The 13,648-nt window shown below is 46.1% G+C and overlaps 1 protein-coding gene across 2 annotated transcripts in view; it reads right to left on the bottom strand.

Annotated features, from left to right (window-relative positions):
• The window catches only part of SAMD4B (sterile alpha motif domain containing 4B), a 33,721-nt gene extending 22,131 nt beyond the window's left edge, over window positions 1–11,590 (bottom strand). Inside the window, exons 1-2 of one of the 2 annotated variants that reach the window (XM_040445894.1) lie at window positions 11,572–11,590; window positions 328–730 (exon numbers count right to left, since the gene is read on the bottom strand). In XM_040445894.1, coding sequence (XP_040301828.1) covers window positions 328–523 — 196 coding nt within the window. In that variant the 5' untranslated portion in view covers window positions 524–730; window positions 11,572–11,590. Of the gene's footprint in view, window positions 1–327; window positions 731–11,571 lie in introns of those variants that run through there. The other variant, XM_040445893.1, reaches the window with a different exon arrangement.
• Window positions 11,591–13,648: the final 2,058 nt, after the last annotated feature.

The following is a 13,648-nucleotide window of genomic DNA, read 5'->3' on the forward strand; positions in this document are numbered from 1 at the left end:
AGCTTGAGAAATGACTTATTCAGCTTCCAATCCCCTTTCGTAAGTAATGACCTTAGTCCCTTCCTCTCAGTCGCCCAGACAAGCCACCCTACATAGCTCTTCCTCTGCTATAGGTTGTTTCCAGTTTGCACTGCCATCCGCCAGTAGCCCCTCATTTCATGCCTGAGGATATCTGGCAACAAAGCCCCAGGAGACCAATGATGACGACTTGGGAGGTCAGGGACTCCCCCTTCACCAACAAGCTGAGAACCCACATTTCTCAGCACATTGTGGGGTGGGCCTCCTCAGCCCTCTGATATCTGCTCCTGTTCCGGGGTGGAGACTCACCAGCACTGTTGGCCTCTGACTCTAGCAGGTGGATGTCATTGCAGTCCGCCAGCGAGTGCTCCAGGCAGAGCTGCAGGAACCGGGCCTGGGTGCGAGTGACCCGCTTCAGAAGTGACAGCAGGGCCACCGTCTGCTCACACTCATTCCAGCCCTTGAACCAGCCAGCGAGGATGCCCACCTGGTCGCGGAACATCATGGTGCCGGGCCTGGGGCCAGGGTGGGGGGGACGGCGGTGGCGAGGGCCAGCGCCGTCACATGGTCTCGGCTCAGAGCTCCTGTTACCTCTCCCCTGAGGGCCAGGGCTTGAGGACGTTCCCTGGCGTGGTGGCAACGGGCGGTGGGGGGAGGAGGAAACCTGCTCACATCGGGGGAGGTCTTGGTCCAGCCACACCTCTCCAGGCTCCTAGAAAAGGAAGGAAGGTGGTCAGACAGAATGAAAGGGCTGGAACTGGCCTGGTGAGTGCAGGTTGAGAGAGTAAGGAGGCTTTATGCCTTCCTCTCCTAGGGTGTCTGCTCTGCTGAGCTCCTGGGAGAAAGAGGAAGCCAACACCAGACACTAAACCAACTTTCCCACCAATCTCCAGATGTAGAAAAAACACCTGATTGGGACTCAGCAAGACTAAGGAGAAGAGGTTGCCCCTCAGTCCTAGCTATCAAAGGGCCAAAGGAAGCAGAATTAAGTTGGTAGGATTTTCCAACAATGGGAAATAGGAGAGGCTGCACACTACAGGGAAAGATCTGAATTAATGGAAACCTGGCCTTATGTGACATGTGACCCCCAGCACATGCCCTGACCTACCTCTTCTGAGAGTGAGAAAGAGTGACTGCTCACCTGCTAAGAGGACTCCATGGAGTTTATGTATGTCAATCTAAGACTCATAAAGCTAGAATGTGAGTGGGTGGTGACCTCAGTGGAGATCTCGAGTATGCAGATAGCTAAGTGATCAGTAACTGCCTAGGTGCCCAAGGGTAGGGGCATGGACAAAGGCTTTTTCAAAGATTTGGGGGAATCTTACCTCCTTCAACCCAGCTCTGCCACTCTGGAAAAGGTGCAGCTCTGATCTCTAAGATCCCACTCATCTCTGCTCTGAGGTGAGTCTCCCCCAGACCTCTTCTTCATTCCTCTGAAGGCTACCCTGACCCAAGTCCCCTGGCTTCCAAAGATGCCTGTCATCCAGACTCCTAAGAGCATGGAGGATGCCAACTTGAGAAGGGTCACATCCAAAGTAAAAAACTCCCGAGCTATAAAGTGTCCAAATTCCACTCTTGGATGGGAACTACACAGGAGCTGTGTTAACTGGGCAGACAACAGGCCTATTCTTCAGTTGACTGATTTCTGAACACTACTCCGAAGCCTTTTTTTAAGTGTCTCGAGCTCCAGGTCTCTACTCGCATTTCCTGGTCTGTCCCACAACCAGTGCCTTGGCTCTATCCCCAAACCACATTTGGCTCCATGGACTGAGAACTCCACACAAAGACCCACTGAACTTGCTGGGCTCATGTCTTGCCACCTCCCTGAACTTCCATCCTCTTGCTGAAGAGCGCTGTGAGGTGCATCTGACAATGGCTATGACTCACCTGGCAGATCCTCTCTGGGACACCTGAACAAAGCAAACTGACCCAGATGTCAATCCCTTTGCATATAAGGGCAAGTGTAGGGGAAAATGAAATCTTTTTAAGTTTATTTACTTTTCTGATTAATCTCTACACCCAATGCGGGGCTTGAACTCAAGACTGTGAGATCGAGTTGCACGCTCTTCCAACTGAGCCAGCCAGGTGCCCCAGAAATCTTTTTATTATTTTTTATTTTTTTTTAATTTATTTTGAGAGAGAGAGATGGAAAGAGAGAGTGAGCATGCATGTGCAGAGTAGGGGCTGAGAGAAAGGGAGAGAGAGAATCCCAGGCAGGCTAGGGTCCCTAGGTTCCCTCAGGACAGAGTCCAATGTGGGGCTCGATCTCACAAACTGCGAGATCGTGACCTGAGCTGAAATCAAGAGTTGGACGCTTAACAGACTGAGACACCCCGCCAAGACATCTTTAAAAAGGAATCAAATGTTGCTCCTGGCTTAAAATCCTCCAATGATTTCCTAAACTAAACCTAAACTAAAACTGAATGGATCTTGGTCTACAGGTCCCTGCAAGACTCCTGTGGCCTCTCCAATTTCATCTGGTACAAGTTTTCTATTCACTAGAACTCTTTCTTCAGACCTATTTATGGTTGGCCCCTACTTGTCACTCAGGTCTCAGCTCAATGTTACTTCCTCAGAGAGAGCTTCCCTGACTATCGGATTTAAGGGGTCTGTCACACTATTTAGGCTATTTCTTCTATATAATTTGACACCCTCAGATATTATTTATGTTTGTTATTTCTCTTTCCACCAAAGCGCAAGCTATATGGTTACCCAGTGCCCAGAATGGTGACTGGCATACAGACGGTTTTCAGTATGTATTTGCTGAAAGAATGAATAAATAAGGTGAGCATGGAAGCCACAATTGGGATTTCTACAGCCCCGGAGAAGATGACAGAAGGAATGGCCCATAGGATGGGAAACAGACTTGGAAACTCTGTCCTAAGAGAAGTTTGAAGGCACTGAGGAAATTTCCCCGGTGGAAGAGAAGACTTAGGAGGAATGATATAGCTGACTTTGAATATCTGAAGGGGTAGCACACAGGAGAGGAATTAGATTTGTTCTTTTGCTCCAGAGGAGAACCAGGGTGGATGGCTCTAAGTGAGAGGGGACACGGGAAATGTTGAGAGTCAAGAAAATTCAGTTCTAGTCTTGCCCTAGACACTGATTCACTTTGACCTGGAGCTAGTCCGCTTCCCTTCTCTACAATGTGTAAGATAAGGAGTCAGACTGGATCAGACACGACAAATGGGTTTTACCTCACAGGCTAACTCCCAACGACTGGTAGTGGCTGGTTGGGGCACTATGGTGTGAAGGATCCAGAAGAAATGAAGCAACAGGAGTATCCATCAAAGGGCAAGGATTAATCAGTTGGGGCACACCTCATACAAAGAGATATTACGTAGCTATTAAAAACATACTTGATTCTGATAGCATACAAAAAACATAGCATGTTTACATCTATATATAGTGTTTGATCTTTCACCACCAACCTGCAGGGCTGATCATAAGCTCCATGGTAATACATACAATACAATGTCATTTTCATAAAAAGAAAAAGCCATACAAAAATCCTTACACACCTCATTATATCTACATGTGTATGTGTATAGAGAAATGTGTATAAAGACACACCCTAGGCCATTCGCATTGGTTTACCTCAGAGAGGAGGAATTATTAACAGTCTCTTTATGTAACTTTGTAGCACTTCACTAGTTGCAAGTAAACACGTATTACTTCTATAATTTTTAAAGAATTAAAAAAAAATTTTTTTTAAGGCTGCATTCTACTATCTGGCTCAGTGATAAAGAATACTGTGACTGATTATCAATGTTTGCCCTGGATGCAGGATGGATGAGTGGTAGTTCACATGCCTGAAAAATCAGTTTCTCTTCCTACCTCCAACATTTTGTGGATTTCAGCCCTAAGGAGACAGCATCTGCCTTAACATAAGGAAGAATTTTAAAATAATATATCTATCCAAGAATGGAACTGGCTGCCACGTGAGAAGGTAATAGCTCCCTGGCTGCTGGAAGTGGTCAAGTGGAGGCTACATGAACATCCCTTGGGAGTGGGAGGGATTCCTTCACTGGGTGGCAACTCATAGGATAGAAGGACATGTTACTATTTCAGACAGAACATTTGTGACAAGAGGTTTGATATGCCAACAACATGTACGGCAAAAAGATGACCAAATCCACAAAGAGACCAAAGTTGTGCACACTCTTTCCCATAAACTTTTTCTGGGTTGTTAGTTTTCCAAAGCAACAGCACTGTGCCTCCCAAATAAGCTGACAACCAGAATCTTCTCCCAAGCCAAATGCTATAAGCAAAGGTCTGGGACAGAGCGGGGTCTCAAATATGACACTTATTAAGTCCAGGTTTTGAATGAAGCAGGCTGGTGAGGACTATGGTGAGTTAGAAAGCACATACCCTATCTAAAGGGAGAAGTCGTGATTTTAGCTCTAATCAACTGCTGCCATGTGGGAATGTGGGTCCAGTGTTGTTAGGTTTTAGATTTTTTTTTTTTTAAAGGGGAAACAGAAATCTGGACTTTTAAATAAAATTTCCCCTATTTTTAAATATTGGAAACTAAGGGGCACCTGGGTGGCGCAGTCGGTTAAGCGTCCGACTTCAGCCAGGTCACGATCTCGCGGTCCATGAGTTCGAGCCCCGCGTCGGGCTCTGGGCTGATGGCTCAGAGCCTGGAGCCTGTTTCCGATTCTGTGTCTCCCTCTCTCTCTGCCCCTCGCCCGTTCATGCTCTGTCTCTCTCTGTCCCAAAAATAAATAAACATTGAAAAAAAAAAAATACTGGAAACTAATTCACATTAAAACAGCAACAGTGAACCACCATGAGGAACAAACAAAGCACGTGGCCTGCAGTCCTTGGACCAGATGGACACACACTGGGAAAAGACCAGAAGTCTGTGAACTGTCCTTCCCTCAGGCCTCTCTGGTTTGTACCTTCAAGCTGCCCAGTTGTTCAGGGAGCATGACTGGCAGAGAGGATCTAGTGCCCAACAATGGCTGTGACAATCCTCAGTAAACACTGGGGGCTTCAGAGAAACAAACAGTTGCTTTTAGGACAGGAGAAGGATGTTGGGTATTTGTTCTGGATGGTGACTAGAGAGGAGAGTGATATGGCTTCTTCCGTCAAAGGGCCAGAGGTCCCCGGCTACCTCTTTTCCTGGGTGGTTGGCAGCAATGAGAAGGGGAGACCTCGGTTAGTGACATGGGCCAGGAAAGAGGCATCACGCTGACTATTCCAAGGCACCTTACACTGTGATGGATTTTGGTGGATCTGCTGCCAACCATCCATGCCCATCTTCTGATACCAGCCCCTGAGTTCCCTTTGGAAAATTAACGGTCTTCCTTGGCTCCAGAAGTAGACATGGCAAGTCCACTGGTCAAGGAAAGTCTTCACTGGACTTCTGCTGGAACCACTGAGGAAAAGAAGTTCTCCATTAGGGTTGCTGAGATTATACATCTCCTGATGTTACTGGCTGCCCCTTCGGCTACCTCAGTGAGAGTCTGCCTCAGAATGAAGCCAACACAGATGAAAGCAGAGTCAAGAGATGAGGGGACAAAGAGGGAGACCTGTTCACATCTGAAGATCTGGATCCAACCTAGTCAGACTGAAGCCACCTCACTCCAGACTTTTCAGTTATATGGACCAATAAATTCCTTTTGGGCTGATGCCAATTTGTGTTTCTATCACTTGAAGTTGGGAGAGCCTTGACCGCTCCCGTACAAAAACAGAATTCACCACTGCTCTGATCTCTTTGTCATTGTGCGACAAAAAAATGACTCCCTGCCTTTGAGGAAAGACACTAGAGGGGAATTCCACTGGAAAAGTTCTCAAACAGCCCAACTTACTGCTGCCATATTTGCTCTCTAAGGGACCAAGTAAGCTTCTGTGGAAGCATCTACCAATGCTGGAGGGTGGAAAATAAAGCCAAAATTGGCTAAGAGGTTTTAGGAAAAATTACTCACTAGGCTCCCTTCATTGGCTTCAAACAAGAAGCAGCCCACAGATAGGAGGTGCCTCTGGAGCCAGCTCTCCTCACTTGGAACCAGCACTGTGGAGTCAGATGTAGCTGAAAACGGGGCTCTCCTGCTGACACTTACTTGCTGTGTTGACCTTTGGCAGGTAACTCAGTTTCTTCCTCAGTGAGGCTGGTTATAAGAATGAAGTGGAACAATGTACGTAGAAATACCTACCATGATGCTTGGCATGTCTTCATATACCATATATCGTGTCATGTGCCAGGCCCTATGCTAACAGCTTTCTGTGGGTGAGTTCATTTAATTCTGAAAATAATACATACACTATACCTTACACATATATGTGACATACGCATATATTACACGCATATATGCACATATACATGTATAACACTATTCTCATTTTATAAATGAAGAAACTGACACACAGAAAAGGTTAAGTCACTTGTCCAAGCCTACACACAGCTAAGCTGAGATTTTCAAGGTCAAACAGTCTGGTTTTAGAACCCTTGCTTGTTCCTAAGAATATTATAGCCTCCTGTAAATTCCCTTCCATTGCCTAGAAAAGTTGGGTAACAGGTACACCCATCAATGCCAACATCTCTGGATGAATAAGGGGGTTCTATTAGACTTCCTACCCATTTCTAGCCCTTCTACAGCACACGCTGTAGTTACCTAAGTTTAGTTACCCAAGGTTAACTCACCATCCTGACCTGAGCAAGAACAAGAGAATGTCAGATGCCAAGGGAGCTCAACTTCTCTTTTGTAAAAACTAACCATTATTTTCAGAAACTCCTGAAATATGTACACAAAATATGCATACTATTGCCTCAGCTAAGAATGAGGCTTTTGTATGAACAGTCCTGGGGAAGGGAGGGAGAGGAGTGGAGAAGTCAGGGGGGCCTCCTGGAAGATAAGCATAGCCTAGGAAGCTGTGGGAAACCCTGGAGTAGAGAAGCTGGTTCCCTCTCCCCTTGCCCCCACGTATTGCTCCCTTTCACTCATCCCACGCTTACAGGTGTTGACCCTTCCCCACTAAAACTCTATCTTTAGCTCTTTCCTTTCTCTATACTTGTATCCTCTCACTTGGATGTAATCAACTCCTATAGATTCAACTATCGTCTCTCTGTGGACAACAAAGAATTTCTTAAGTCATCTTTGACTCCTTTTTCTTCCATACGATCTAGTCATCTGGTCTCGATAATTCTTTTTTCTTAACGTTGGCTAAACATGCTATCCTTTTTCTTTCCCAAAACTCAAGTGGCTCTGGGACCAGACTGTCTGGGTTGGAAACAGAATCCTACCACTTACTACCTGTGTAACTTTGGGCAAATGATTTCACCATGCTGTGTCTGTTTTCATTTGTAAAATGGTTTTAATAACACTACCTACTTTCAAAGAGTTGTTAGCTATTATCATCATCTTGTCACCAATCCCATCAAGTCCTGTTTTCTCTATACACCAAACATATCTATTTCTCTTATTTTTTACTACCATCACCATATTCAAGTCACTATCCTTTCTCATCTGGACCAACGTAATGCCTCCTAATCCACCTCCTGCTTCCATTCTTACCCTTGTTCTCCTTGCAGAAACCAGTGAACATTCTTAAACAAACAAAAAAACCCAAAAAACAAAAAAAAAAAAATCCAATCATGTCACTGTCTTGCTTTAAAAACCCTTTAACAGGGGCGCCTGGGTGGCTCAGTCGGTTGAGCGTCTGACTTAGGCTCAGGTCACGATCTCGCAGTCTATGAGTTCGAGCCCCGCGTCGGGCTCTGTGCTGACAGCTCAGAGCCTGGAGCCTGCTTGTGATTCTGTGTCTCCCTCTCTCTCTGCCCCTCCCCCACTCATGCTCTGTCTCTCTCTCTCTCTCTCTGTCAAAAATAAACATTAAAAAAAAAAAATTAAAAACGCTTTAACAGCTTCCCAAGTCTCTTAAGTGAAAATATAAATTCCTTACCATGGCCTACAAGGCCCTACATGATCTAGCCTCTGTCCCCTCTCCCTCACACTTGTCTCCTTGTTGTTCCTTGAACACATCTCAGGGCTTCTGCCCTTGTTAACCCCTCTACCTGAAGTTCTTCCCCAGATCATCACATGGCTGGTTCCCTGTCTTCAATTAAATCTGGATTCCCGTGTGACCCAATCTTCCTCATCTCCCCAGTAAAGAGTTTTTGGTCTGAAACACTGAAATCAAAGGCTGCAGCTCTTCCAGAAACGCTTAGATTGTAAGATCCATGGGGGAAGGAAAGACTGTGACTGTATTATTCACTGCCATATATTTAAAAAAATTTTTTTTTATTTTATTTTAGAGAAAAAGAGAGAGAGCACATGAGTAGGGGTGAGAGGGAGAGAATCCCAAGCAGGTTCCATGCTCAGCGTGGGGCCCGGAGCTCAATCCCATGATCTTGGGATCATGACCTGAGCTGAAATCAAGAGTCAGATGCTCAACCGACTGAGCCACCCAGGCGCCCCATTACGTTTTCAATTCCTAACCTAGCACCTTGCACATAGCACATCCTGAATAAAATATCTGTGAAAAAAATTTTCCCCCTTGCAGCAGTCCTTTCTCCACCTAAAACAATGTTTAGATTAGCCTTACTCCAAGATCGTCCCACAACTTGGTGCCTTCTCATCTTTCAGGTTATCGGTCTCGATTGTCACCTCCTCAGAGGCCAATTCTGACCTTGAGTATAGTGGCCACAGGCACCCTCTCTTCCATACTGTTGTTTTAATTCCTTCATAGCATGTATCACTGATTTCTTTTGTGTATCCTCTCCACCCACCCCCATCAGAAGGTAAGGGCCATGAGTTCCAAGACCTTGACTGTTTCAGTCACTGCTCTATGTCCAGAACCTAAAAAAGTGCCTCCATAAATTGTTTAACTGCTGGAGTTGAGACTTGCAAACTCTATATACCGTTGTTCTGTAACTTGCTCTCAATCAGACTGTATTCAACAAATTTACACTAAAATAAAACAAAACAAAACTCTACCCAAAGTAATTTACTTAACTCTCTCAAAGTTCAGAGTCCTGAAAACCCAAAGCTGAGGTACAGGATTGAATACCACTACTCCTGGATTCCATTACCCTACCCTGAGGCTACCACCAAACCTGGCCAGTCACCTCTTCCTTGTCTCTCTCTCTCAGTGAGATCCCAAAGGAAAGTCCGGTTGGATGGGATTAGCCATAAACTCTCTCTGGATCCAAACGATCACAGACTGGAGAATGACTGAGGCTAGAGAACAAGCAAGGAGGGGAACGGCCACCAATATCAGAAAGCTCATGGGATGGAATCACAGCAACCTCAGTTAGCAAGAGAATTAATTCCAGGGTACAGAACTCCAAACATGTCCCTGAGGATCTTCTGTTAGTATTTCACACTTACTCAAGGAAGAAATTGTTTTCAAACTGGGGCTTTCGGGAAAGAGTTCTCTTTCCGCTAAGGGTGTTGAGGTAGGATTAAAGCGTAGGGTTGCTGAAGGCCATCTCTGTCACCACAAAGTAGAAACTTGTTGAGGATGAAGACACTCCTTGTAAAAATGGGCAGAGATTACTGAGAAGATTGTTTTAACTCCTGGATGAAGCTAAGACTGAAGTCATCCTAGCTCTGGACTTTTTAATAATACAAGTCAATTACTTCATTTTTTGATTAAACTAGCTTGAACTAAGGTTCTGTCATTTATGTCTTTAGAGTCCTGGCTGACGTGAACCATTTATTTTTTTTATTAAAAAAAATTTTTTTTTAAAACGTTTATTTATTATTGAGAGACAGAGAGACACAGAGCGTGAGCAGGGGAGGGGTAGAGAGAAGGGGAGACATAGAATCTGAAGTAGGCTCCAGGCTCTGAGCTGTCGGCACAGAGCCCGACACGGGGCTCGAACTCACAGACTGCGAGATCATGACCTTAGCCGAAGTCGGTCGCTTAACCAACTGAGCCACCTAGGTGCCCCGAACCATTTATTTTTGATAACACTGAGCACTTATACGCAGGACACTGTTTTAGCTACTTCATGTGTTAACTTATGTAATTCTTATAATAACTCTAGAACATAAGATACCATTATTGCTTTCATTTTTTAGCTGTGAAAACTAAGAGCCAGGGAAGTTAAGTAGTTGTCTAGGTCACAAAACTGGTAAGTGACAATGCGGGACACAAATCCTGTCTGGCCCCAGAGTCTGCATACTTAACTTATACTATGCTATAATGCCTCCTCATTGCACCCAACCCTACCTGAACAGAAAATCCAACTCTATGACTCATGGCACTATCATCTTGGGATGGACAGGGTCCAGAAACCTTCTATTTGTGCCACCTGTCCTCAACATTTATGAGGTTAGTTGTAGTTTACCTAGCTCGTAGGATTCCCTATGAGGAGCATGAGATGAGAATACATGTGAAGCACTTAAACAGTAACTGGCAAATAATTACTCAATGAACAGTAATCATCGATATTATCACTCTACGGGTCACAAGAGTATAGCTGGCAAATATAATAAAGATGGAAGAGATCTGTTTTCTTTCATCTCTGTCCTTTAAGTGAAGAGAAGAGATGCCATGAGTGGGAGATGAGAAGCCCTTCTTATCTTTGACCTATTGCAAAGCTGTTACCTCTGCCTGGAAGACCACTCATCATTGTCCCAACTCCTGTGGAACACCACCGAGCCCAAATACCACCTTTTCCATGACGTGTCTTTCCAGATAAAGGGCTCCTTCTTTCACTGCCAAATTTCCACAGCATATAATTTGTACCTCATGTTCTGCCCTGTGTACCTGCCCAACCCCTCTAATGTACTGTGAGCTCACTGAAGGCAGGCCCCAGTGTTTATCCTGTGATCTCCATTTCCCCTTCTTGACCCCAGAGAGAAACAGAATCCCTTGGAGAAAGCTGAGAGCCCCAGACTTATAAAGACTTATAAAGGCTGAGGGAGGCTGACAGGCCAATGAGGATGAGGTGAGGCAGGTCACCAAGCATAGGACCTAAGGTAGCTCAGAATCAGGAGGGAGCACAAAGAAAAGTCCCTCAGATAGCAGTGGGTGGGGCACAGAGCTTCTTCTCGGAGGAGAGGCAATGTGCGCTGGGTACAGGAAGAAGACAGGAGGGGGTGGGGAAGGTGTATACAGCCTGAATGGGGAGTGAGATCTGGAAAACTTAGAGATTTCTGGCCAAATGCAGAAGAGCTACCCTTCTCTAATGATTCCCAATAACTTACAGAAGGCAGATCCCACTTTGTGGGATTCAGAGAGAAACAAGACACATCCCAGTACTTTCTAAACTTGCAGCCCAATGAGGGTGAGTGGACAAGTACATGAACAACTAAAGGGAGAAGGTGAGTAGTGCTCTAGAAGGGAGGGCTCCGGACAGTAAGACACAGAATGAAAAGACCTGAAAGTGCCTTTAAGGGAAGGTGCCTATGCGGTGAGGAACAGATGGAAGATTGGAGATGGACACGTGTGTTGAAGGAGACAGCAATTTGAAGCGAGAACACCAAAGGCTGGGGTATGGTGTGCAGGGGAAGCCAGAAGATGAAAGTGCCGAGGAAGACCTGAAAGGAAACTATTCAAAGGTAGAATATGAAGTAATTGCTCAGAGGATGGGGTAACCTTTCAGGGTAGCCAGAATCCTTCCAAGGAGGGGAAGAAGACTTCCTGGACGGCAGATATTTCCCATAGGTGACTCTTGGGAAAATGAGGATGGGCAGCAGCTCGGAGGCACACCCGGAAGCCTCTTTCAGGGGGTTTTCTGTGGGGGAAAGGGAAATCCTCTCACAGGACAATCATTCTCAAACTTGAGCATGCAGCAGAATCACCAGGAGGGTTCCTGAAAACATTGCTGGGTCCTACGTTCAAGTTTTCTGATTCTGTAGGTCTGGGCTGCACCCGAGAATGTGCGTTTCTAACCAGTTCCCAAGTGATATCGGTGCTGCTGGTCCAAGAACCACACTTTTAGAACCACTGCTATAGGGAAAGGGATATTTTTTTTAATGTTTATTTTGGGAGAGAGAGAGAGAGAGACAGAGAGAGAGAGAGAGAGAAAGTACAAGTAGGGGAGGGGCAGAGAGAGAGGGAAAGAGAGACTTCCAAGCAAGCTCTGTGCTGTCAGCGTGGAGCCCGATGTGGGGCTTATCTCACAAACAGAGGATCATGACCTGAGCCGATATCAAGAGTCGGAGGCTTAAGTGACTAAGCCACCCCGACGCCCCTAGGGGAAGGGATTCTTTAGCGAGGAGGCCCTCAAAGGGGAAAAGGAAAGAGAAGGCTGCTGAAAGGAAAATGGGACGAGTCCTCAGGAAGTCTCTAAGGAGGGTGTTAAGGGTCGCTCAGTCTCCAAAAGGAGGAGTCTGTGAGAAGGAAACCTAAGAAAAAAGGTCTCTGAAGGTTGGGATTTCAAGACCTGAGGCTGTCTTGGAGGATCTTTTTATTAAAAGGAGACATGGAGGCTCCTGGAGGGGAGAGGACTGGAGGATGTTGGCGGCCTCTGAGGAGACAAGGAGGCTCAGATCTGAGAGGGACCTCTAAGTTGATTTCAGAGGAAAGAGAACGGAGGAGACAAGAGGGTGCAAACAGGGATTCTAAAAATGGTAAATCGGATAGGGTCCTGAATGGGGATGCCACAGAAGGAAAATGAAGGGATGTTCCAAAGAAGTCTGAAGAAAGTGCTGGGGATAAGGTTGCTAATACAGGGCAATTTCGACGAAAATTCTCTACAGGGCGTCTGCAGGAGGTGTGGCTTTCTCAGAGAGATCTTGGATGTACTGGAGCACGATGACAGGGGAACTCCTCAGAGAACTCAGATGAGGAGAAACCTCTGAGTAAAGTCTTCGAAAGGGTATAATATGGGAAAGGTGGGTCTTCTGGGTGGAATGGGCAACTGTCAGGGCAGAGAGCTTTTCAGAAAGAATTCTGGGACTTTCTAAGAGCAGGAGCTCAGTTATTTTGAGGGAAGACTGAACGGGGAGGGGGGTTCTAAAGGACCTGAGAGAACCTGTGAGGAAGAGTTCAGGGAGGGAAATCTCTAGGAACAGTGTCTTAGTATAAGGCAGGGGGTCTTGGAGCAGTGATTCAAGGGCTTCTGAGGGGGGTGCTAGAAGGGTCTCTGGGAGGGATTTCAAGGGCTTATCTCAATAGGAGGGCTTGAGGGGCTGCTGAGGTCTCTGAGAAGACGTGAGGAGGTCTTGAAAAACTGCATCTCACAGAGGTCATGAAGAGGGTCTTAAGGTTTAAGGGGTTCAAGGAGGTCGGGGGGGGGATTTTTAAGGGTTCTCTAAGGAGGATTCTAGAGAATATCAGAAACTACAAGGGACTTTTTGAGAATCCTGAAGAAATCTCTGCAACATGTGGTGTAGTTTACTGGGAAAGATTTGGGATACATAAAAGCGGTTGTGGAAAAGGCTTTTGGAACATGGGATCGAAATTCTCCACAGAGATTTCAGTGAACCTCTGGAGGAGATATTTGGGATAAGTGAGGGAGGTCTGCGGGGAAGATTCGTAGGGTATGTGAGGGTGATCTCTAGGGCATTTTGGGGTGGTGAGACTTGGGGGAACAGAGGTCTTTGGGAGAAACCCTTGGGATCTGTGGAAGGATCCTAAGGGACGACTCCATAAAGGGGGAGTGTGTCTGAGATATGGCTGGGGGGGGGGGGGGGGGAGGGGGGGTTGGGGGAGGAAGATGTCCAAGACC

The sequence above is a fragment of the Herpailurus yagouaroundi genome, unplaced genomic scaffold, assembly GCF_014898765.1.
Source record: "Herpailurus yagouaroundi ecotype Mexico unplaced genomic scaffold, PumYag 194, whole genome shotgun sequence".
Lineage (NCBI taxonomy): Eukaryota > Metazoa > Chordata > Mammalia > Carnivora > Felidae > Herpailurus > Herpailurus yagouaroundi.